Below are 24,710 nucleotides of genomic sequence, written 5' to 3' on the forward strand. Positions count from 1 at the left end.
TAGGCCTGAAATGGTCTGTGCAGCTCCCCATTCACAGCAGCTCCTGTGTCCTCCCTCCCACGAGGGCCAGTGGCAAGACCTGGCTCTGCTGAGCCTCCGCCACAAGGACCCCTGGGTGCCTGAGCATCCATCATGGGGACCCCCAGGTGCCTGAACCACCAACACCAAGATCTCTGGGTTCCTGAGATTCCATCACCAGGACCCCCAGGTACCTAAACCACCAACACCAAGATCTCTGGGTCCCTGCGCCTCCATCACCAGGACCCCCAGGTGCCTAAACCACCAACACCAGGATCTCTGGATTCCTGACACTTTATCACCTGGATCTTCAGGTGCCTGAGGATCCATCACCAGCATCTCTGGGTTCCTGAGACTCCATCACCTGAATCCTCAGATGCCTAAATCACCAACATCAGGATCTCTGTGTTCTTGAACCTACATCACCAGGACTGTAAGATATTCCAGGAGTCTCAAACCTCAAACACCTCAAGATTCCCCTCTGGTCCAAATCCCCAAAGTGTGGGGGTGGGGAGGAACCCCCTGCCCACCCCCCGCACCCCTGGTCCCTGTCTTGCCTTTCTCAAATCCCTGCACAAAGCCTCCATAGCACCAGCAGCTCTTTGCCCATCCAGCACCCATCAAAGGGACAAACCAGGGGCTGTGACACCAAGCCCTGTCCCCTGCTGCCTTCCTCCCTCTCTCTGGCTGTGTTTCTTTCCCCCCACTGCCATCCTCAGCCCCTTTCTTCCCTTATATTTGAGGCAGGACACAACTCGTAACAGGAGTGACTGCAGTCGCAGTCACTCACGAGGCTTCGGTCCCTAAGCCAGGACAGCCAGGAGTTAAATCCACAACAGCCGCTTTCCTTATCTTTAACCCTTTTTTACCAAACAACCACATTTCCACCCAGGTGACCCCGTCCCCATCCCGGGGTGCCCCCCAATAAGCACCCCAACAAAGCCGCTCCCCATCTTGAGTCCCTCTAGATGTCACCCTCGGACGTCTTTTCCGCCGTTTGGATTTTCCTTTCTCCAAGATCCTGGTTCTTTTTTTTTTTTTTAAATTCCTTTCTGATCTCTTTCCGGCCATGTGTGATTGCAGTTTCCTCTGGGCGTCCATTTCATCAGCCCGAAATTAAGAAGCGGAGGAGAGGGGCTGCGGGCGGCTGGTGGGAGCCCCCCCCTCTCCCCACCCACCTACCACCACCCTAACCCCGCATCCCGCATCCCGCATCCCGCATCCCACCCCACGGAGGCCCCTCTGCTCCCCAGGCTGCCCGAGCACCCCTCGGCACCCCCTCGCCGCACCCATCTCCCAGCCCCGGCCCCGCTTGGCCCGGAGGCCGGGGTGGGATCCACCACCTCAACGCATCGATTTTGGGGTGACTTTGCTTTTTTTTTGTTGTTTTTTTTTCTTTTTTTGGCTGGTTTTCTCCCCGCACGCCACCCTTTTTCACCCACAAAAGTGCCTCCGCCGTCCTGAGGTGGCCGGATGGTTTTTAACCCCCCGCCGGCTCTGAACCGCAAGGCCATCGCCACCAGCGCTGCCCATCTGCTCCCACCGCCACTGGATGCCAACGCCGGGGCCGGATTCAGCCTCGGCAAGAAGGTCACAGCACCTCCAGCCCACCCTCTTCCTCCCCGCTGCCACCAAACCCGGCTCCGTGCCGTGGCCGTGGCGCGGCGGAGGGGACATCGGCCGTAGAGGAAACCCGGGGCGAGTGGAGAAAATCCCCAGGGAGATTTCGGCGATTTGGTTTGTCCTCTCCTGCATGAGACAACCCCGGCTCTGCGGCTCCTCCGGGCGATGGCCGCACAGTGAAGATGTCCATGGCCAGGCTCAACAGCGTCAATGGCTTTTTGGAGGACGGCAGGATGGAGGCAGGGGACATGGGCAGGATCCTCCGCTGCCTGGAGATGGGCACCGTCCTCACCTTGTTCTATCAGAAGAAGTCACAGAGGCCGGAGCGAAGGACCTTCCAGGTGAAGCTGGAGACCCGGCAGATCATCTGGAGCCGGACTCCCGAGAAGGTGGAGGGGGACAGTGAGTATCGGTGGCAGCGGTGCTGGGGGCTGGGGAGGTGCCAGGGGGATGTCCTACTGTGGTGGGGTGTCTGGTTGTGGTAGGATGTCCTGCCAGGGTGGGATGACTTGTTCTGGGGTGCCCGGTTGTGGTGGGATGTCCTACCATGGTGGGGTACCTGGCCATGGGGTGTCTGTTTGTAGTGGGATGTCCTACCCTGGTGGGATGACTTGTTGTGGGGTGCCTGGTTGTGGTGGGATGTCCTACCATGGTGGGGTGCCTGGCCGTGGGGTGTCTGGTTGTGGTGGGTTGTCCTACCATGGCGGGATATTTGGCTCTGGGGTGCCTGGACGTGGTGGGATGTCTTATCATGGTGGGGTGCTCAGCTGTGGGTTATCTGGTCGTGGTGGGATGTCCTGCTGTGGTGGGGTGCCTGGCCGTGGGGTGCCTAGTCATTGGTGGGATGTCTTACAGTAGCAGGGTGATTGGTTGTGAGGTGCCCAGCCATGATGGGTTGCCCTACCATGGTCCTACTGTGGTAGGATGCTCAGCTACAGTGTGGTGTCCAGCCACAGTGGGGTACCTGGCTGTGTTGGGGTGGCTGGCCATGGTCGGGTGCCTCCAACATTGGGGTGCCTGGACATAGAGGAGTGCCTGTCCTCAATGAGGTGCCTGGCCATGGTGGAATGACCACCACGATGGAGTGCCTGGTCACAGGAGGGTGTTCAGTTGACGTGGGCTGCCTGGAATTAGTGGGGTGCTTGACCATGGTGGGATGCTTGACCATGGTGGGGCACCCAGCCGCAGTGGGTTGTTCTACCATGGTGGGGTGTCTGAATATGGTGGGGTGTCCTACCACGGTGGGAAGCCTTGCCATGACGGGATCTTCCTCACGTGGAGATGCAAATGCTGGAGCTGCTAAGCTGAGCAACCCTCACCTCCACCATCATGGCTCAACTGGTCCATAACTTGCCATGGGGCTCAACTTGCTGCCTTTTAATCCCTGGAACCTGGCAAGGAGGTGAAGGAGCCAGCTACCACCTTGCCTCTTCACAGTGCTTTTAACTCCAAAAATGAGGTGCTCAGGCTTCCAGCAGCATGGGATGGAGCATGGTGGTGGCCCCATGCAGCCCAGAGAGGACATGGCCAGCTGGGCTCTGCACCACATGCGTTGACGCATCAAAGTTTAAATGGCGCTTGAACTGGTAGGGCCTGGTGGCACTGGGTTCCAACACAGGAGATGCTCCTGCTGGAGGATCCATAAAAATCACCCTTCCTTGTGGATTCACTGGTGACTGGTAGGCTGTTGGGACACAGTCCCACCACTAAGCTTTGGTGGGGCTCCATGCCTTGGTGCTTGTTACCTGGTTGCTTGTTACCTCCAGACTTGCACCTCCTCTTAAATTGAGCTAAAAAGAGCCAAGTGATGAAAACACAGGGTTGAGGTGACACAGAACCATACTGTCACCTCATCCCCATCCAAGGAAGAACCCAGTTTTGGGGCATCATCTCACCTGGATGGTGGCAAAGTCCACCCTGGAAGTTTGGGAGGTGACAGATGCTTTTTCCCCAGGAGGGCTTAGGGAGTGTCCTTAAAAATCACTCAATTACTCACTCCAAAATCACCACCCATCACTAATTTTTCATGAGATGGAGCAAAATCCCCAGTGGGGGCTCAGCTTCTGCTTGGGCTGCTGGGCATGGAGAAGTGATTTTGGTCCTCACAGGAAAGAGCTCATTCTCTGGTCTTGGAAATTATGCATTTACCACTCTTTGTTTTAATTTGGAAGCACCATGCACAGCTGAGTGAGGGGCTCAGGTTGCTCTAGATCTCCTGCCTCAGTTTCCCCACTGATGCTTTGGAATCTGGCTTCTCCCACACAACAACCCAAACCCTTCCATGAGAATAAAGGGTCATCCAGAAGGGAAAAAACAAAAGGGAAAATCCCTCTGGAAATGGTTCAATCCTGCCATCTAACCCCACCACCCATTTCCCCCAGCTCTGGGTGGGATAAATCCTGGTCTTGGTGCTGGGCTGGAGCATCTTCACCCCCTGGTCCAGCCCCGCTCTGTGCTCTCACATCCTCATACTCACCATGAATTTATGGAAGCTCCAGAATCTCCGTTTCATTCCTGGGACCTCGTTCCTTCCCCACACGCAACCTCATGCCTGCCTGGGTCATTTTACATCCCCGCTTCAACCAGGCATCCGCTTGCAGAGGGATTAGCGGGGACAAGTGACAATGTTGATGTCTCTGTTATGGACTGACACGGATCTTGACTCTCGCCAAGAAGTCCCACACCATGCAAACTAATTACACGCTTCGTTAAGCAGCTGATGGACACGTGTCCATGCCGGATGGGGTCGCCTGGAGCGTCACCTCCAAAATCAGCCTCATCCCAAAGGGTTTCCAGCTCATCACCCTCTGCAGACCCCGGTCCCCAGTGCAAGGATGAAATCTAGCGGAAAACAGCCCAAAAGGGATCTTTGGAAGAAATTAGAAGATAAAGGAGTGAAGGCACCTCGGCAAACCTCGGAGCATATCGTGGGGTGGTTTGCAACCTGGTTTGCCGCGACACTGGGTAATTGGGATCACGCCTTCAGCCTCACTAATGCCCAATAGTTATAAATAGGACCATTTAGGGAGTAAAACCAGATGGGTTTTAACACTGCTGGGCCAGGAAATCTTTTCTTTGTGGTTTTAAATCAGCTTTACAACACCATGGGGAGCCATGGGGGATGTGGTCACCTAATCCCCCTGTACAGGAGGGTCTGAGCTGCCACGTGTCCTGCAAGAAGAGGTGACCGAGGTGAACAGGAGGGGACACGGCTTGTGCTACCATGGACCACCCCGGCCAGCAGGATTTCCCAGCACAACCATTCCCTCCAACCACTTTGCTTTGCTTTTCTCCTAATGCATTAAGAAAACTCCCAGGCTCTCAGCATCCCTAAAAGCTACTGGGCAGACTCTGGTCCTACATCATCTTCCCACCACCACCACATTTAAAACCTTCTTTGCACCGCACTGCTGGTTTTGCATTAGAAGAGAACAGGGATTTTTGCAGCTGGAACCAACTTACAGAATGTTTTAATCGCCCGGGACCCCTGAGACAATGCGGGGAGGAGTTTGGAGACATTCGTTCTGACATGATCGCTGCAAATCCGCTGCAGATGTGGTTTCCAGGAAGCCGCCAGCCGTGTTGCATTGTGCAGCCCTGCGCCGCTCCCTCTTCCTCTGGCTTTTCATGGGGCCGGGCCTATTGTCCTGCGGGGAAGAACTTGGGGGTTCTGGTGGATGAAAGACTGGACATGACCCGGCAACTTGTGCTCACAGCCCAGGAAATCAATCATTCCCTGGGCTGCACCCAGAGCAGCGTGAGCAGCAGGTGGAGGGGGGGATCCTGCCCCTGTGCCCCCATGTCCTGAGCCCCCCTGAGCTCTGCGTCCAGCTCTGGGGTCCCAGCACCAGCCAGACATGGAGCTGTTGGAGCGGGACAGAGGAGGGACACGGGAATGGGCCGAGGGCTGAACAGCTCTGGGGAAAAAGGCTGAGAGAGCTGGGGGTTCAGCCTGGGGAGGAGAAGCGCCAGGGAGACCTTAGTGCGGCCTTTCATTAATTAAAAGGGCCTGATAAGAAAGATGGGGACAGAGTTTTGAGCAGGGCCTGTTGTGATAGAACAAGGGGTGATGGTTTTAAACTAAAAGAGGGAAAATTCAGGCCAGATGTAAGGAATAAATTTGTTACAATGAGGGTAATAAAACACTGTCCCAGGTTGCCCAGAGAGGTGGTAGATGAACCATCCCTGGAGACATCCCAGGCCAGGCTGGACGGGGCTCTGAGCAACCTGAGCTGGTGAAGATGTCCCTGCTCATGGCAGGGGTGGCACTGGATGACCTTCAAATGCTCCTTCCAACCCAAACTATTCTGTGATTCTATGATTATTGGCAGCGTCAGTGCCCTGAGGACGGATCCTGGCAGTGTTGAATCAGGGGGTGGCTGCATTATGGGATCTTGACAGAGCCCTGGTAGCCACCGGCTTCTCACCCCTGTCTTTTACCTTGTGGACGCACAGATTTGTGGATGAGTGTCCTTTTTTTAAACTGTAAATCCATTTTTACCCCCAAATATCTACCTATTTGTACTGAAGCTGGTTTTCTCCAAGCCATGGGGGGTGCATAGTACCAGCAACAGGGTTTAATTCCTTGAGATCCAGGCTCAGAACACACACAAAGGGGTATGGACACCCCCTGCATTGCTTGTGCTAAAATCCCACCACCACCCGTGAAATTTGGCTTGCGCTCCTCCAGCGAGGGGAGGCTAGATAAAGCCTCCAGTGTTTTCTGGAGCTATTCCGCCAAGAAAAACTGTTCTACACCACTTTTCTTGCTTAATCAGCCCAAATTTCTCCCTCATCCCTTATTCCTCCCAGCATTCGGCTTTTCTTTTCCCTCTTTGGATTCAGCTGAGGTTTTCCATCAAGGCACCGGCACGCCTGCACCCTTCCCCACCACCGCATCGGAAACGCGGCCGGGCTGGAAATTCTCTGGGAAATGACCCATTTCCTCAGCAATACAATACCCCAGCACGGTGGTCCGGCCTCCCTCAGCCTCACAAAACCCTTTCTGGTGCCGTTGCCTCAGCCCAGGAGAGTAAATCAGCCCAGGGGTGATGGTCACAGTATCGAGAACTTTGGGTGTTATTAATAATATCATATTATTATTCTGCTCTCAGTCGGACACGTCTGCTCGGCAAAACCAGGGGCTGGAAATCTCCCTCGGTGGTGTAATGGTGAGGAAGACAACGGTCCGGAAACCCAACCCTCCCGTCGCCGTCGGGGCTTTATATAGCGAGATAATGAGAGAGCAGCGTGGCAGGAAAGAAACGCCCTGTGGTCTGGGCTGCCAGGGCTCCAAATTGTCGCTTTTGGGCAGACGTCTTATATTTAAAGATGAGCTCAGCCTGTCCTGGAACGGGGTCTATCATGGGGAGGAGAGGTGTTTGGAGATGTGCTGGTTGGGATGGGGCTGGCTGAGCCTGGAGGACACGTGGCACCCGTGAAGCTGGGAAACCGGTGGGCAGCACTGTGGGGACACCCCGTCTTGGGGACATGGACCCTTGGGGGACACACAGCAGTTGTGTGCGATCACACGGCTGGGGGCAGAGCGGCAGGGACATGGAGATGTGGCTTTCTGGAGGACACGTGGCCATGGCACCCATGGTGCCGTCACACGGCTACAACAGGAGTACCTTGTCCTAGGGACATGGGTCCCTGGAGGGCATGTGGCCATGGCACCCGTGGTGCTGTCACACAGCTGCAGCAGTGCTGTAGGGACAACCCATCCTGAGGACATGGGTCCTTGGAGGACACATGGCCATGGCACCCATGGTGCTGTGACACAGCTGCAGCAGTGCTGCAGAAATGCCCTGTTCTGGGGAAAAAGTTATTTGAAGGACATGTGGCCATGGCAGCTGTGATGCTGTCACACAGCTACAGCAGTGCTACAGGGACACCTCATCCTGAGGACATGGGTCCTTGGAGGACGCATGCACCCATCAACCATGGTGCTTGTCACACAGCAGTGCTGCAGGGACACCCTGTCCCAAGGGCACAGATCCCTGGATGATTCATGGCCATGGCACTTATGATGCCATTATGCAGTGCCACAGGGATGCCCCATTCTGGGGACACGATTCCCTGAAGGACAATACCCACGGTGCCATCACACCAACAGACACATTACTGGAGGGCAGCAGGGACATATCTCCCTGGAGGACACATGGCCAGAGCACTCACAATACCATCACACACCCTCTGGCAGTGCCATGGAGACACCCCATCCTGGGGACAAGTCTCCTCAGAGGTCATGCGGTCTCCTGGCAGTTCCATCTCCTCCAGCCTCCCCGAGCCACACGTATGGTTCTGCAGTAGCAGGGTGGCTGGGAACCATCCCATGTCCCTCTCTCCCTGCAGTCGACATTCGGGAGATCAAGGAGATCCGCCTGGGGAAGAACTCACGGGACTTCGAGCGCTACCCCGAAGATGCTCGCAAGCTCGACTTCACCATGTGCTTCATCATCCTCTATGGGATGGACTTCAGGCTGCGGACGCTTAGTGTTGCTGGTGCGTGGTCTCCCTCCCCATTTCCCCATGGCTACCCTTAAGGTCTCACCACCTCCCCGGCATCCCATCTCCCCCATCCCAACCTCACCGCCCTCCTCTTCCTCCTCCAGCTTTCTGCGAGGAGGACATCAACCTGTGGATAACGGGCCTCAACTGGTTGGTGGCGGACACCCAGAAAGCCCAGACCCCGCTGCAGATCGAGAGGTGAGGAAGGACCAGCAGATCTCATTTTCCAGTTCATGTCTAGGGGACAAAGCCACCCTGGGTTTAGTCCTCCATGGGGCTGAGTGCCGTCTGTCCATCCCTTCCTTCCCAGGTGGCTCCGTAAACAGTTTGACGGGATGGACCGGTCACGGGAAGGCAGGTGAGCACTGAGACAGTCCCATGGTGGGAAGGTGGGTTTGGCTGGATGGGGTTGTATCCCCCCAGTTGCACCCCAAATCTGAGACTGAGCCCGGCTGGGAGCGGGGTTTGTGCGGCAAGGTAGTACCAGGTTATTTGGGGCTCTCAAAAGCACCAAAAATCAGACTCAGGTGCAGGTGCCCTCCTTGCCACTATAGGGACTACAGGGACCCCGATGCCCTGACACCCGCTGCTGCATTTCCACCAGTGCCAGGAGAAGCTGGACCATTAATGCAGCCCATAAACATCACCCCAAGACTAGAAAAATCCCAAATCAAGTGAATGTGGACTTAAATTATTACGGCGATGAGCATCGTCTCCAGATGGGATGATGGCTTAGAGCATGTGGTTGGTTTCCAGATGTGCTTCTTCAGCCTGACCTTCTGCTCACGCTTGTGGCAGACTCCATGTAATAAGGGGTCCTGTGCCACCATAGGGGTCCACAGCCCAATATGGTGTGGCGTCCCATGCCAGAGACCATGCTGGCACCAGGATTTGGGGTGGGACCCTCAGTGTCAGGAATTGAGACCCATCCAGGGGTTATCCTGACACCGTGTCATCCCTCTGCAGCATCACAGTGAAGGACCTGAAGGCCATGCTGCCCCAGGTGAACTACCGTGTCCCCAACATGAGGTTCCTGAGGGACAAGCTCGTGGTAAGGACCCCACAGGTACCCCAGCTATACAGGGAGAACCTCTTCAAGACCTCACAGCTGTGTTGGAGCCATCCCTGCTGTTGTTGGCTCCAGTTGGTTGGCCTTGCTTTCATGCATCACTGTTTCCCACAGGAGGTGGAAGCCAGGAATGAGATGACTTTCTCCCACTTCATCCAGTTCTACAAAAACCTGATGTTTGATGCACAGAAGTCGGTAAGAGCCACAGCTTGTTCTCCTGAGCATCCCCTACCTGGTGTGGTGCATCCTAGCTAAATCTGTTCCCCTCCTTTACGTTGCAGGTCATTGAGCAGCTGGAGCTCTCCTTCCCCTTGCGGTGAGTACCCGGGAACCCCCGGGCTCCCATCCGGGCCAAGCCTCGAAGTGTTGGATTCATTGGGTGGGCAAAGCCACCAGGCTGTGGGGCAGAGCCTGGGGAGAGTGCAGGGTCCAGATGGTGCTGCATTTCCACCGGTGTCAGGAGAAGCTCCTTTTCTGGACAACAGGAGGTTGAGGAGAGACCTTCTTGCTCTCTGCAGTTGCCTGAAAGGAGGCTGGAGCATGAAGAGTGTTGATTTCTTGAGTAACAAGTGACAGGATGAGAGGAAACGACCTCAAGTTGTGCCAGGGGAGGTTCAGATTGGATATTAGGAAACATTTCTTCCTGGAAAGGGTTGTGAAGCATTGGAACAGGCTGCCCAGGGCTGTGGTAGAGTTACCATCACTGGAGAGGTTGAACAGACACATAGATGAGGTTCTTAGGGACATGAGTCAGTGCCAGAGTTGGCTTATGATTGTACTCTGTGATCTTGAGAGTCTCTTCCAATCAAAATGATCCTATGATTTTAATATTTGCATACAAGTTCTATAACACTATTCTTCCTATGTGTGCTCAGCGAGTAGGCCTCTTCTCCTGGAGGCAGGTAACCTTCAATGAGGAGGTGCAGTTTGGGATTAAAATGATATTATAATGAGCAAAGTTTCCTTTGGATTAAGCACATCCACAAAATCACTAGGTACTCAATCCACTGTTCATGGCTGACTTCTCAATTCCAGGATAGGCTTTGTTCTCCAGTCAGAAGTTAACTATTACTACGCATCTCACCTATTATTCGTCTAATGTTAACCTTCTAGTAGGCCTCATGGTCAGGTCTTTAGGACAAAAATGGTGGGGATGGAGACCATGGTTGGAGGGGTAGGGATAGGAGTGGGAATAGGAGCAGAGATGGGAGAAAGGATGAGCAATGATAAGAGAGGGGATGGGAGACAGGGTGAGCAGGGATGGGAGAGGAGATGGGAACAGGGTATGGAGAGGAGAAGGGAGCAGGGATGGGAGAGGAGATGGGAACAGGGATAGGAGAAGGGATGAGCAGGGATGGTAGAGGGGATGGGAACAGGGATGGGAGAAGGGATGGGAGAAGGGATAAGCAGAGAAGGGAACAGGGAAGACCAGGGATGGTAGAGGGGATGGGTGCAAGGATTGGAGCTGGGTTGGAAGTGGGATGAGAACTGGGATGGAAGTGGGATGAGAGCAGCAATGGGAACCAGGATGGGAGCAGGGATGAGAAGAGATGAGCAGGGCTGGGAACGGGAATGTGAGAGGGGATGGGAGCAGGGATGTGAGCGGGAATGTGCTACTCTAGAGTAACAAGTGACAAGAGGAAACGGCCTCAAGTTGCACCAGGGAAGGTTGAGGTTGGATCTGGGGAACAATTTCTTCCCCAAAGGGCTGTCGGGCATTGGAACAGGCTGCCCAGGGCAGTGCTGGAGTCACCATCCCTGGAGGGGTTTAAAAGGTGCATAGATAAAGTTCTTAGTAAGATGGTCTAATCCCAGAGTTAGGTGATGGTTGGACTCAATGATCTTGAGGGTCTCTTCCAACAAAAATGATTCTGGCCGATAAGAAAGATGGGGACAGACTTTTGAGCAGGGCCTGTTGTGATAGGACAAGGCATGATAGTTTTAAACTAAAGGAGGGGAGATTCAACCTGGACATGAGGAAGAAATTTTTTACAAAAGGGTGGTGAAACACTGGCCCCGGTTGCCCAGAGAGGTGGTGGATGAACCATCCCTGGAGACATCCCAGGCCAGGCTGGACGGGGCTCTGAGCAACCTGAGCTGTATGAAGATGTCCCTGCTCATGGCAGGGGTTGGAATGGGTGAGCTTTGAAGGTCCGTTCCAACCCAAACCATTCTGTGATTCTATGATCCTTGGCAGCGCTGGGTGCTCTGGCTGTGTACCCGCCTCTCTCATGTCACAGGGTGACACTGGGAGTGTTTGCTCCAGCAGCACCCACCAGCTCGTGGTGCCCCTTGCACCTCCATGACCTGCGCACAGCTGGCAGGAGTGGGACAGGACCTTGGGGGGCACCAGAAGGTGGGGCTGCAGCTGGACCCTGGTGGCCTCAACTCTCCCATGGGGTCTACCCCAACTCCTGCTCCCAGTCCTTGCTGATGGCTGCTCCATGTCCCAGGAACGTGGACCGCCCTGAGCTGTGCCAAGTCTCCCTTTATGACTTCCAGAAGTTCCTGCTGCATGACCAGAAGGTGGGTTCTTAGAGACTCCTGTGGTGTCCCTCTCAGCCCCAACCTAGGGGACCCTCATGGGCTGTCCCAGCCTGGTTTATCCCGTAACGATGGCCACGTTTCACCACAGGAACCCTGGGCCAGCGACATGGGCATGGTGCGGGACTACATGTGCACCTACCTCAAGGAGGGCTCCAATGAGGTGGCAGACCCCTCCTTCCAGCTGGATGAGGTGGGTGGAGCCACAGAGCACCCACCCTGGGTTGTCTCCCCAGCCCTGGCAGGCTTTGACCTCTCTGCTTCCCCTATAGTTCCTCACGTACCTCTTCTCCAAGGAGAATATGGTGATGGACGCCAAATATGAGCGCGTGGTGCCTGAGGAGATGAACCATCCCCTGTCCCAGTACTGGATCTCCTCCTCCCACAACACGTAAGGACAGGGTGGGCTCTCCTTGGGGACCACCATTAGCATCCCGTCACCTCAGCTGGGGCAGCTCTGGCCACTGATGATCCTGACAGTTGGATTCAATGATCCTGGGGGTCTTTTCCAACCAAAATCATACTATGATTCTATGATTCTCATTCTCTGCAGGTATCTAACAGGAGATCAGTTCTCCAGCGAGTCCTCCCTGGAGGCATACGCCCGCTGCCTGCGCATGGGTTGCCGCTGCATTGAGCGTGAGTCCCCTCAGCACCCCGCAGAGATGCTGAGCCCACCCCAGAACCCTGTGTTGCACCAGATGACCGTCCCCTATACCCATCCCATAGTGCCAGGGTGGGGCGATCTTCCATGTCCTTCAAGGGCTGGAAAACATGGTCCTCAGTGAACAGCTGGTGACCAGCATGTGTTGACCAAGGTGTCTCCCCATTCAGTGGACTGCTGGGATGGCCCAGACGATCTCCCTATCATCTACCATGGCCACACGCTCACCTCCAAGATCAAGTTCCTGGATGTGCTGCACACCATCAAGGAGCACGCATTCGTCACCTCCGAGTAAGCTCCAGCTGCCCAATGACACCCCAATTCTGGGCTGGGCAGGCAACCTCTCCTTCACCTTCATCCCAAGCCGCCATTCCCACCTGCTTCCTCCAGGTTCCCCATCATCCTCTCCATCGAAGACCACTGCAGCATCGTCCAGCAGAGGAACATGGCCTCCCACTTCAAGAAGGTCTTCGGGGACATGCTGCTCACCAAGCCGGTGGACATCAATGCTGACGAGCTGCCTTCACCCACCCAGCTCAAGAAGAAGATCCTAATCAAGGTGTGGGGCAGGGACCACCTTAAAACCCCTTTTTGTGGGAGGGACAAGGACTGTGTTGAGCTGGGAAGGATGGTGATTATCCCAAATCTTGGGACTCAAGAGCGGTATACCTCTATGCACATGCAGTAGGACATTGGAGAGATGTCCTACTGGAAGAGAGGGTCAAGGAGAACAGGGGGTGGTGGAAAAGAAACTAGAGGAGCCCAAGTGTGGCCTGAGGGCTTGGGAGCTCAGCATGATGGGGATACCATACCCACTGCTGACCTCCCCTTCTGGGCTTGCCCCCAGCACAAGAAACTGGTCGAAGGGAACCTGTATGAGGAGGTCTCCACTGCCAGTTACTCGGAGAATGACATCAGCAACTCCATCAAGAATGGCATCCTCTACCTCGAAGACCCCATCGACCACGTAAGGGTCTCCCTGCCACTCATGGCTGGGGGCTGAGCAGGGTCTGTTGGATGGGGATGAGCATCAGGGTTTGAGTTGGGCATGGGGCATGGGCTCTCCTAGACCATTGGGATGGGGCAGGGGCAGAAACAGAGGTCTCAAAGCCCCGTCCCTTCATGCCACCATCCTGCCAACCTTGGTGATGCTCTTCCCTCCCAGACCTGGAGCCCCCATTATTTCGTCCTGACAAGCAACAAGATCTACTACTCGGAGGAGACATCCCGCTACAAGTTCAATGAAGATGAGGAGGAGGTGGAGCAGAAAGAGGTACATGTGAAGCACAATGTGCCCATGGGGTGAGGTGGGGACACTAACTCATGGCATCTCTCCCATTTTGGGGTGAACTTGCAGGAGTTCAACAACAACGAGCTGCACTTCACGGAGAAGTGGTTCCACGGGAAGCTGGGAGGTGGCCGTGATGGGCGGCAGATTGCCGAGAAGCTGCTGCACGAGTACTGCACCGAGACAGGCGGCAAGGACGGCACCTTCCTGGTGCGCGAGAGCGAGACCTTCGTGGGTGACTACACCCTCTCGTTCTGGTAGGAGCCCCGGGGGGAAGGCAGGATCCCACCCTCTCCAAGCCAGCCTGGGCATCCCACCAGATGTCCAGCTGATGGTGGATGGAATGGTGTTTTGGGGTGGAAATGCCATCTTTTTGCGTGGTACATGGACCCCCACACTTGAGATGGTGGGGACATGGACCTGAATTGATTCACTCCTTCCTTCTCCCCACCACTGTGGCAGGAGGTCCAGCCGGGTGCAGCACTGCCGGATCCACTCGCGGCAGGAGGCTGGTGCCACCAAGTTCTACCTGACGGACAACCTGGTCTTTGACAGCCTCTACAGCCTCATTTGCCACTACCGTGAGGTGCCACTTCGCTGCAATGAGTTTGAGATGCGCCTCACGGACCCCGTCCCTCAACCCAACGCTCATGAGAGCAAAGAGTGAGGATGGTCCCCACCCCTTGGTCCCCTGGGTCCACCAGCCTTCTCCAACCCCAGTGTCAGGTCTTGGGTGTCAATGCCAACCCACCACCTCCGTTCTCTGCCTGGCCAGGTGGTACCACGCCAGCTTGACGCGCCTGCAGGCTGAGCACATGCTGATGAGGGTCCCACGGGATGGAGCCTTCCTGGTGCGCAAGCGCAGTGAACCCAACTCCTACGCCATCTCCTTCCGGTAAGCGTGGCCACCCTGGCAACCCTAAGGCCGGTTGGGCTCAGCCACGGTGCCCATGTTGCTGGTCAAGCTGAGAACTGCTTGGCTCGTGTTGGTTGTGACACCATGCTGGATGGCAGGTGTTCGCTCTGGGTCAGTAGGGTGACTCGGTGGGACACAAGATGTTGTCATGGGGAGGCGGCAGTGATCAGAAAGCGATGTCCTCAGGGTGGTCACCCTTGTGGCATCTTGCACTGGTTTAGCACTGGGGCACTGCATCACCTCCTTCTTGTCCCCATCATGGAGGCAAGGTCTGGTCATCGTGCACCTGAAATCCTGTGATCAGTTTTGGGCCCCTCACTATAAGAAAGCATTTGAGGTGCTGGAGCGAGTTGAGAGAAGGGAACGGAGCTGGTGAGGGGCTGGAGCACAAGTGTGATGGGAGCGGCTGAGGGACCTGGGGGGTTCAGCTGGAGAACAGGAGCTGAGGGGAGACCTTCTGATCTCTGAACTGCCTGAGAGGAGGTTGGAGCATGGAGGGGGTTGATCTCTACTCCCAAGTAACGTGTGATAGGACAAGAAGAAACAGCCTTATGTTGCACCAGAGGAGGTTTAGATTGGATATTAGGAACAATTTAGTCCCGGAAAGGGCTGTCGGGCATTGGAACAGGCCTCCCAGGGCAGTGGTGGAGTCACCATCCCTGGAGGTGTTTAAAAGAGACACAGATTACATTTTTAGGCACATGGGTAAGTGCCAGTGTTGGGTTAATGCTTGGACTTGATGATCTTGAAAGTCTCTTTCAACCAAAATGATTCCATGATTCAACGATTTCGCCACGGCTCTCTCGACCCCAGGGCGGAGGGGAAGATCAAGCACTGCCGCATCCAGCAGGAAGGTCGACTCTTCATGCTGGGCAGCTCAGCTGAGTTCGAGAGTCTCGTGGACCTCGTCAACTACTATGAGAAGCACCCGCTCTACCGCAAGATGAAGTTGCGCTACCCCATCAACGAGGAGACCCTGGAGAAGATGGGCACAACTGTGAGTGCTCCTGGTGGTGGAGATGGTGGGGATGAGGGCTCTGTGCCACAGGCAACCAAACACCATCCTCAGCTCCACCATGGCGGGAAGGGGTCCTCCAACCTCTTGGGTAATGCCCAACCAGAACCATCCAAGCTAATTCTTCAGCCATTGCCCATGGTTAGATCTCCACCATAGTTCCCTTCCAATATTAGGAATATTAGGTCCCTCTCAATGTCCTCTTGATCACATGTGGTGACCTGGCTCCCACCACATCCCCCTGTAGCACCTGTCTGCATCCAGGTAACCCACTCAGGTGTCTTCGCTTGCAGGAGCTGGACTATGGAGCCCTGTATGAGGTGCGGACCCCCCACTTCTACGTGGAGGCCAACAAGATGCCGATGGCCAGGGTAAGTGGCCAAGCTGGTGTCCCTGGGAGGTGGAGGGTCGTGGGACATGATAATCCTAGTGCTGGGGCTGCTTGGTGGTCCTCCCAGGATCCACCACATCTCCCACCACTGACCTGAGAAGTGGTCATGTTTTGCTGCATTTTTCTGACCCTCTGATTTTGGAGCTGTTGGGACCTTCCTCACCTCCCCATCACTTGGGGACAGTCCAAGCTCCACCAACAGCATCGTAAAGTCATGGTGGGTGAGGTCTGGAGAGAGGCCACCCTGGTGCAATGTCCTGGCACAAGTTTGCCCCAACAGTGAGGAAACCTCCATGGGTCCCTTTGTCTTGGGGAACCCTGAAAGAGAAAACTTAGAGTCAGTTCCCAGGTGGTTGAGTCTCCATCCTCATAGGTTTTTGGGACTTGAGGAGACTTGGACCTGACCCAGTCTCCATGCTCAGAGGATTGTGGGACCAGGTTGGTCTCAGAGCTGACCCAGTCTCCATCCTCAGGGGTCTTCAGGACGAGGCTGGTCTCAGAGATGACCCTCGAGGAGGCTGGAGTGGAGCCCCAAGGTTCCTTCTTTGTCATCCTTCAATCCCATGGGCCAGCTCTGCTGTGCTTTAAAGGTCCCTCTGCAGCAGAGCAGCTCTCAGGCTAAGACCAGACATGGGAAAGCTTCACCCAAAGGGATTTTTGTCCAGGCAGGGTGGAAATATCGGGGGATTAACACCTTCAGTGCACCAGGAGAAACTGTTGGGAGACCCAGAAGAAGAACCTGTTTTGTGCTGAATGTGGTGGCCCTACAGGACCACTTGGCACCAGCTCTCCTGTCCCCTCTAACATGTCTCACTGTTGGCATGGTCAATTTGGAGGCAACATTTAGGATGCTGGACCCTCAGGAGCCCCCATGTTCCGTCGTTGGGCTTGAGGAGCTGAGTGGGGCGCACTGCCCACCAGTGTTCTTGGGTGCTGGGTGGTGATATGTGTCCCTCTCTCCGGTGGCCCAGTGCACAGTGAAGGCTCTCTACGACTACAAAGCGCAGCGGGAGGACGAGCTGTCATTCTGCAAGCAGGCCATCATCCACAACGTCGATAAGCAGGACGGCGGCTGGTGAGGGCGGCTGGGTGGCCCCTGGGTGGCCATCGCCATGGGTGGGGGCTGGAAGGGCCACCTTGGGTTTTCCCATGGGTCATCCCGTGGTAGGTTTTAACTGCTTCCTTTTCTGTCCCCCCACCCCTTCTCCAACCGCTCCCCAAAATTGCATGCAGCACGAACACCCCTGTCTCTCCCCAAATTGTTCCATTTGCCTTGATCCTCTCACTCCTTGCAGGTGGCGGGGGGACTACGGGGGAAAGAAGCAGCTGTGGTTCCCAGCCAACTACGTGGAGGAGATCGTCAACTCACAAGCACAGGAGCAGGATGAAGCTGTGAGTGCCATGTTCCCATGAACCAGGGACCCGAGATGCTCCCAGCCCTGTGTCAACCCAGATCCTTATCCAGAGGCTGAGGGATGCTCGTGGTCCTGGCTCCATCCTGGATCCTTATCCAGAGTTTGGCAGATGCTCCCAGCTTCGTGCCAACCCAGACTCTTCTTTGGAGGCTGAGAGATGCTCATGGTCCTGATTCCAGCCCAGACCCTCATCCAAAGCCTAAGGGATGCACATGGTCCTGGATCCAGCCTGGACCTTTATCTGGAGGCTGGGGGATGCTCCCAGCCTTGTGCTGACCCAGATCCTTTTCTGGAAGCTGAAAGATGCTCCTGGCCCCACACCAGCCCAGACCGTTATCCAGAGGCTGAGGGATGCTCATGGTCCTGGCTCCAACCCGGACCTTTATCCAGTGGCTGGGAGATGCTCCCAGCCTTGTGCCAACACAGATCCTTATCCAGAGCCTGGGGGATGCTCCTGGTCCTGGCTCCAGCCCAGATCCTTACCCAGAGGCTGAGGGGTGCTCATAGTCCTGGTTCCATCCCAGGCCTTTATCTGGAAGCTGGAAGATGTTCCTGGCCACACACCAGCATGGACTCTTGTCCAGAGGCTGGAGGATGCTCATGGTCCTGGTTCCAGCCTGGACCTTTATTCAGAGGCTGGGGGATGCTCCCAGCTCCACACCAGCCCAGACCCCTTTCTGGAAGGTGGAAGATGCTCCTGGCCCCACACCAGCCCAGACCCTTATCCAGAGGCTGGAGGATCCTCAACTGTGGAGCAAAACCTGCCAAGATGGTGTCTTTTCTTTGCTTTTGCCCAAACTTGGAGGAGGGCTGGAGGGAGGCTGCCAAATGGAGCGAGCACCAGGTTCAGCCCTTGCATGCCTCCCCGACCGCCCCCTCTTAGAATCATAGAATAATTTGGGTGTGAAAGGACCTTCAAAGTTCATCCAGTCCCACCCCTGCCATGAGCAGGGACATCTTCACCAGCTCAGGTTGCTCAGAGCCCCATCCAGCCTGGCCTGGGATGTCTCAGGGATGGTTCATCCACCACCTCTCTGGGCAACCTGGGCCAGGCCCTCACCACCCTCAGTGTCAAAAATTTCTTCCTTACGCCCAGCCTGAATCTCCCCTCCTGTAGTTTAAAACCGTCACCCCTTGTCCTATCACAACAGGCCGTGCTCAAAAGTCTGTCCCCTTCTAAAAAGTCTGTCCCCTCTTCCTTCCTCTCTTGCAGTCCTCAGAAAACAGCCCCCTGGGGAACTTCTTGAAAGGCTTCATTGACGTGCCGTCCTGCCACGTCGGTGAGTGTCCCCACCACATCCCCGCCACAGGTGCGGGAACCCGCCGAGACAGCGCGCACCCCACGCTGAAGCTCATTGCCATGAGCTGAGGCTCCCCAAACTCATCACAATGTGCTGGGGAGCAACGCGAGGCTGGGTTCTGAGGGATTTGGTTGATTTTGGGGGGATTCAGAGGAATTCGGAGGCCTGGGTGATCCAGGGGATATTTACCCCTGGCTGAAAGGAAAATGCATTTCAGCATGGAGAGCTGAAACCGATTATTAGAAAAATGGGACCTTCACAAGAGGAGGACCCCAACGGCTGGTGGGGTCCCAGGAGGGGCTGGTGGGGCCCGGGAGCGGGACCGCTGAGGTTTCGTTTGCTCCACAGAGCCGTCCGTTGGGAATGTCTTCGAGTAAAGCCCCCCTCTGATGTCCTTATAGTTATCTCCAAAGACGGGAGGAGCTCCAAACCATTTGTCTTCACCATCCATTCCCAGCAGATGTCCCACGCAGCCCAGTCACTGGACGTTGCCGCGGACACGCAGGAGGAACTCAGCGAGTGGGTGGCCAAGATCCGAGAGGCCACACAGAACGCCGATGCCAGGGTGAGGGGCGTCAGGGTGCAGAGGATGAGGGTGGACAGTCCCACCCCCCACAGGATGGTCCCCAACTTCTCCAAAGGAGAAGGCTGAGACCTTCAGCTCCTGTTTTCTCTTGTGCAGATGCAAGAGGGGAAGATCATGGAGAGGAGGAAGAAGATTGCACTGGAGCTCTCCGAGCTGGTTGTGTATTGTCGCCCAGTGCCGTTCGATGAGGACAGTAAGAGCTGGAGAAGCGGGTGATGGGATGAACATGGGTGGGAAAAAACAAGTGGTCAAAGTGGACCAACCCGTGGGCCACCTGAGAGCCCTGTGTACTCCGCTGATGGCCACCTTGGTGCTTTCAGAGATCGGCACAGACAAAGCGTGCTACAGGGACATGTCCTCCTTCCCGGAGACCAAGGCGGAGAAGTACGCCAACCGCAGCAAGGGCAAGAAGTTCCTGCAGTACAACCGGCGCCAGCTCAGCCGCATCTACCCCAAAGGGCAGCGCCTGGACTCCTCCAACTACGACCCATTGCCCATGTGGATCTGTGGTAGCCAGCTTGTGGCCCTCAACTTCCAGACGCCTGGTAAATCCTGCTTCTGGGGTTGTTGCTGGGCTCATCCCATCAGGTTACCCTAAAAATCCCTACCTCTGATGGCTTTGTCCTGGGTTCTGTTGCTGGAGGTTGTTTGGATGATGTCTCCAACCTCTGTCCTCATCCTGTTGGGGACATCTCCATGAACTTCTTGGGGGCTTCATGCAAAAGCCAGCTGCATCACTTCTCCAAACAGGGTTGGGGGCTCTTAGTAGGGTCTTTGCAAGGGCAGAACTTGTTGCCCATCACCTTGGGGAGGTCTCTGAGCCATACAGCTCAGAGCTACTCTGTCCCCATGGCCACAGACAAACCAATGCAGCTGAACCAGGCGCTCTTCATGCTCGGTGGTCGCAGTGGCTACGTCCTGCAGCCTGACATCATGAGGGACGAGACGTTCGACCCCTTTGACAAGAACAGCCTGAAGATCGTGGAGCCCATCACGGTGCAGCTGCAGGCAAGTGGGCGAGGACAACAAGTCCACCCCGTGGTCACCATCAAGATGGGGTTTGCTTCTTCCTCCATTTTGTGTCAACCAGGGGTGGTTTTTATATGTTTCAGCCTCATATTCACTCCACAGAGATCGTTACCCTGTGATCTCCTGGGTTTGTGGGTCTTTCTCTGCTTGAAGTATCATTTTTATCAGGGGAGAACCCCAGAATTGCACAGAGCTGAGCCCAACCTGAGCAAGGGCAAGGTGGAGGGTAAAATAGATAAAACAAGCCCAGAAATACCTTAACCAACCCTTGGGTAATTTTGGTGCTAAGAGATAGGATGGGTTGGCTTGTAGGCACCTGTCCCTTGAGCACGACACAAATGCAGCAAACATTTTTCAAAATAATTTGGTGAGTACAGCTGCAATCAAGCTACGACCAGTCCAAGGTCATAAATAAGGTGTGATGTGGATAATTATGGCCATGAAACCCTTGGCAAGCCCAAAACGCCCCAAATCTTTTACAATGAGGGTGGTGAGAGCCTGGTCCAGGTTGCCCAGAGAGGTGGTGGATGCCTCATTCCTGGAGACATCCCAGGCCAGGCTGGACAGGGCTCTGAGCAACCTGATCTGGGTGATGTCCCTGCTCATGGCAGGGGTTGGACTAGATGATCTTCAAAGGTCTCTTCCAACCAAAGCCATTCAATGATTCTATGATTCTAAAGTGGCCAAACCATGGGGTTGCCCTAGAAAGTCCTTCCTCTTCTGATGTAGCCAGACCTCACCCTCCTCTTCCTCTTGCAGATCCTCGGTGCCCGGCATCTGCCCAAGAATGGGAGGAGCATTGTGTGTCCTTTCGTAGAGGTGGAGGTGTGTGGCTCCGAGTATGACAACAGCAAGAATAAGACAGATGTCGTAGGTGAGAGTCCACGTGGGTGATGTTCCCACTCAGCCCCTGCTCCCCAGGGAGAAGTGGGGACACTGGGACAACCTTAACTGCTCCCTTTGGGGTCCTCTTGGATATGTGGGTGATGAGGCTGGGCTTCATGGAGAAGTGGACAGGCATCTTCTACTAACGTGCTGGTGCCTTCCTGGTGATATCCATGTGTCCAGCCCTGCTCTGACCTTCTCTGCTTTCTCCTCATCCCCTCAGCTGACAACGGCTTCAACCCCGTCTGGCTCTTCAAGCAGTTTGTCTTCGACATCAACAACCCCGAGTTTGCCTTTCTCCGCTTTGTGGTGTACGAGGAGGACATGTTCAGCGACCCCAACTTCTTAGCACAAGCCACCTTCCCCGTCAAGGGCCTCAAAACAGGTATGGTACCTCCATCTGCACCATCATCATCATGGTAGAACCATAGAATCATGGAATCATAGAATGGTTTGGGTTGGAAAGGACCTTTAAAGGTCGTGGAGTCCAACCTCCCTGCAATTATCATCATCACCTCCTTGGGAATCTGGCCATGGTTCATCGTCATCATCTCATCTGGGATATGGCGATGGCTTGTCAAAATCATAATCTTCTCAGGGATCTGGCCATGGTTCATCATCTCATCTGGGATCCGGTCATGGCTTGTCGTCATTGCCTTCTCCTTGGGAATCTGGCCATGGTTCATATTCACCATCTCCTTGGGGATTTGGCCATAGTGAGGGGCTTGGACCCTGCCATGGAGCTGAGCTTGTGTCTTGGTGTTGTCTCCAGGCTACAGGTCAGTGCCACTGAAGAACAGCTACAGCGAGGACCTGGAGCTCGCTGCCCTCCTCATCCACATTGAGATCATCAACGCCAAGGTAGGTGGCCTGGGTGGCTTGCTGAACCCCATGCCTCAGTTTCCCCAGCACCCTGTCCACTCTACCAACCTCATACCCTTGTGTTGGCACAGGAGGAAGATGAGGAGAACCTCTACTCATCCATCCAGCAGCTACGGGACCGCGCCAGCGAGCTCTCCAGCCAGGTCTCCAGCTACGAGCGCACCAACGGCTGCGACTCCCGTTACCAGCAGCGTCTCGATGAGTTACGGGCAGCCCAGGAGCGGCTCATGGAGCTCACCGAAGTCCGCAACCGCAAGTGAGTGTCCCTTCCCTGTGCTTTGGGTGGTCCCTTTCAGGAGGGCCCCCAAGGTCACCACCCTGCTCTCCACCAGGTTGATGGAGAAGAAGAAGAGGGACCGACAGATGGTCACCAAACGCAGCTGAGCGGGATGGACACGAGCACACTGTGGACCCCCCCCACCTCCTCTCCTGCTGCAAAGCGGGGTGGGGGTGGCCAAATCCGGACACTCCCCCTTGCCCAAGGCTGGACGATAGCGATGTGACAAATTTGGGGACAAAAGGGGACCTCAGGTAGCTCTGCCTGTGACATTTCTCCACTGGGGTGAAGCAGGAGGTGGGATGCTCTGACGTAAATCCTCAGGCACCTCCAGCTTCATCCCATGTCCCCTGGGGCTGGTGGCCATGTCCCTGTCTCTGGGGTGGCCACCACAGCTCCTCTTCAACCCATGTCCTCCATGTCCCACCAACCCATGGCGGGGGGGACAATGAGTCTCATAACCGATAGGGAAACTGAGGCACAGGAAAAGTCTCCCAGTATCCAACCAGCCCTAGGATGGGGCAGGACCAGCCAACCCCCTCTTGCCACCTCCTAGCTGGGGACAGAGGACAGGATGGGCTGGCAATGAGCCACCATGATGGGGACACTGGGGACAATTTGGGGAGGGAGGCATTTTGCACCCCCCCATACTATAAATATCTGTATTTTCTTATTTTATCCAGCGTGTACATACAGCGGGGAGCGGGGGGGGCGGGTCTGTACCAGCCACAGTATTAAGCCACGGGTGGTGGGGACACCCCAAAATGTCCAGAGATGTCACCGGGATGGGCACAAAGGAGCAGGAGACCAAGTCTGGGGGTGCCCCGTGGCTGGTGATGGGGTGTCCCAAGATGCTGGTACCAAGGTGGCCCCAGGATGGGAACAAGGATGGCACCAAGGTGACACCAACATCAGCACCAAACCCTGGGAATGGAGGTGGTGCCTGGCAGGGGGGTGGCTGGGGACATCTCGGGGTGTCCCCCGGGGTCGGGGTGTCCTGGCAGGGAGGGATCTGTGTATTCTTTGTATGAAAATAAATCTATTTAGCCAATATTTATATCCTGGCGCTGCGGTCTGGTCCCCACCCTTCTCTGTCCCCACCACTGATGACCCTGGGTGATGTCCCCAGGGCAGTGGCTTGGTGGTCCTGGACTCCTGAGCAAAGGGTGTCACCCTTGTCCCTGTGACGTGTCCCAGTGATGGTGGAGACACCCAGGCGGTGTGTGGTTTTGGGCTGGGATGTGTGTGCTGCGGTGGGCAGGGCCACCCAGGGAGGGGACAAGGGACATAGGCCATGGGACGGGGCACAAGGACACGGGACCAGAGGCTAGGGGACACGGGCTAGGAGGCAGAGGGACAGTGGGACACAGGGACAGTGGACACAGCACTATGAGGATGCAGGACACAGCATCGTGGGGATGCATGGCTATGGGGACATGGGACACAGGCCCATTGGGACAGGGGGGTCTGGGGACATAGGGCTGTGAGGACATGGGACACAGTGTCATGGGGGCACACAGCTATGGGGATGCAGGGTCACTGGGCCATGGGGACACATGGCTATGGGGACACAAGGACACAGGGCTATGGGGACACAGGGCCACAGCAACATGGGACACAGGGCCATGGGGACATTGTGCCATGAGGACACAGGGCTATGGAGACATGGGACACAGGGCCATGGGGACATTGTGCCATGAGGACACAGGTCTATGGAGACATGGGACACAGGGCCATGGGGCCATGGGACACAGGGCTATGGGGACACTGCGATATGGGGACACTGCGATATGGGGACACAGAGCTCTGGGGACACAGGGCTACGGGGACATGGGACACAGGGCCATGGTGCCACGAGGACAGAGGGCCATGGGGATGTCGGACAGAGGACTATGGGGACACTTATTGGGACACAGGGACACAGGGCTGTGAGGACACAGTGCTGTGGGGACACAGGGGGATGGGACTATGGGGACATGGGACAAAGGGCACAGAGATGCAGGGCTTTGGGGACATGGGGGCCCAGGGACACAGAGCTCTGGGGACACAGGGCTATAGGGACATGGGGTCATAGGAACACAGGGCTCTGGGGACACAGGGCTGTGTGGACATGGGGCAAAGGGTGATAGGACACAGGGACACAGGGCTTGAGGGGGACAGGGCTATGGGGACACAGGGCTATGGAGACATGGGACACAGGGCTCTGGGGACAAAGTTCTCTGGGTACACAGGACTATGGGGACATGTGACACAGCACCATGGGGACAGGGGACACAGCGCACAGGGACACTGGGCCA

At 55.7% G+C, this 24,710-nt stretch overlaps 1 protein-coding gene across 3 annotated transcripts; it reads left to right on the top strand.

The window, feature by feature from the left end:
- Positions 1 to 1,081: 1,081 nt before the first annotated feature.
- On the top strand, positions 1,082 to 23,464 carry LOC102098590 (1-phosphatidylinositol 4,5-bisphosphate phosphodiesterase gamma-1-like). 3 transcript variants are annotated; one of them, XR_010470820.1, is made up of 33 exons: positions 1,082 to 2,043; positions 7,996 to 8,145; positions 8,256 to 8,349; positions 8,462 to 8,509; positions 9,118 to 9,217; positions 9,335 to 9,415; positions 9,502 to 9,536; positions 11,674 to 11,746; positions 11,856 to 11,957; positions 12,037 to 12,155; positions 12,318 to 12,403; positions 12,599 to 12,719; positions 12,819 to 12,987; positions 13,276 to 13,395; positions 13,594 to 13,701; positions 13,786 to 13,973; positions 14,179 to 14,379; positions 14,492 to 14,611; positions 15,446 to 15,629; positions 15,941 to 16,018; positions 17,010 to 17,113; positions 17,334 to 17,430; positions 18,667 to 18,733; positions 19,103 to 19,127; positions 19,215 to 19,319; positions 19,437 to 19,533; positions 19,661 to 19,885; positions 20,200 to 20,348; positions 21,129 to 21,243; positions 21,478 to 21,639; positions 22,027 to 22,115; positions 22,208 to 22,392; positions 22,469 to 23,464. XR_010470820.1 is itself a non-coding variant. In XM_065054614.1 (32 exons), the coding sequence occupies exons 1-32, from the start codon at positions 1,824 to 1,826 to the stop codon at positions 22,518 to 22,520; spliced, it is 3,903 nt and encodes a 1,300-aa protein (XP_064910686.1). In that variant the 5' UTR covers positions 1,082 to 1,823; the 3' UTR covers positions 22,521 to 23,464. The 3 variants fall into 3 exon arrangements, 2 of the variants coding, with proteins under 2 accessions (XP_064910686.1, XP_064910687.1); XM_065054614.1 differs by lacking the exon at positions 19,103 to 19,127 and having other exon boundaries at positions 19,156 to 19,319; XM_065054615.1 differs by lacking the exon at positions 19,103 to 19,127 and having other exon boundaries at positions 9,118 to 9,202; positions 19,156 to 19,319.
- The last annotated feature ends 1,246 nt before the right edge of the window (positions 23,465 to 24,710 follow it).

The sequence above is a fragment of the Columba livia genome, chromosome 2, assembly GCF_036013475.1.
Source record: "Columba livia isolate bColLiv1 breed racing homer chromosome 2, bColLiv1.pat.W.v2, whole genome shotgun sequence".
Classification (NCBI taxonomy): Eukaryota; Metazoa; Chordata; class Aves; order Columbiformes; family Columbidae; genus Columba; species Columba livia.

Coding starts and splice junctions, on each gene's coding strand:
- LOC102098590 (XM_065054614.1), top strand. CDS start 1,824: ATGTCCATGGCCAGGCTCAACAGCGTCAATGGCTTTTTGGAGGACGGC. Junction 8,510..9,117: donor GACCGGTCACGGGAAGGCAG/GTGAGCACTGAG, acceptor ATCCCTCTGCAG/CATCACAGTGAAGGACCTGA. Junction 13,974..14,178: donor GACTACACCCTCTCGTTCTG/GTAGGAGCCCCG, acceptor CCACTGTGGCAG/GAGGTCCAGCCGGGTGCAGC.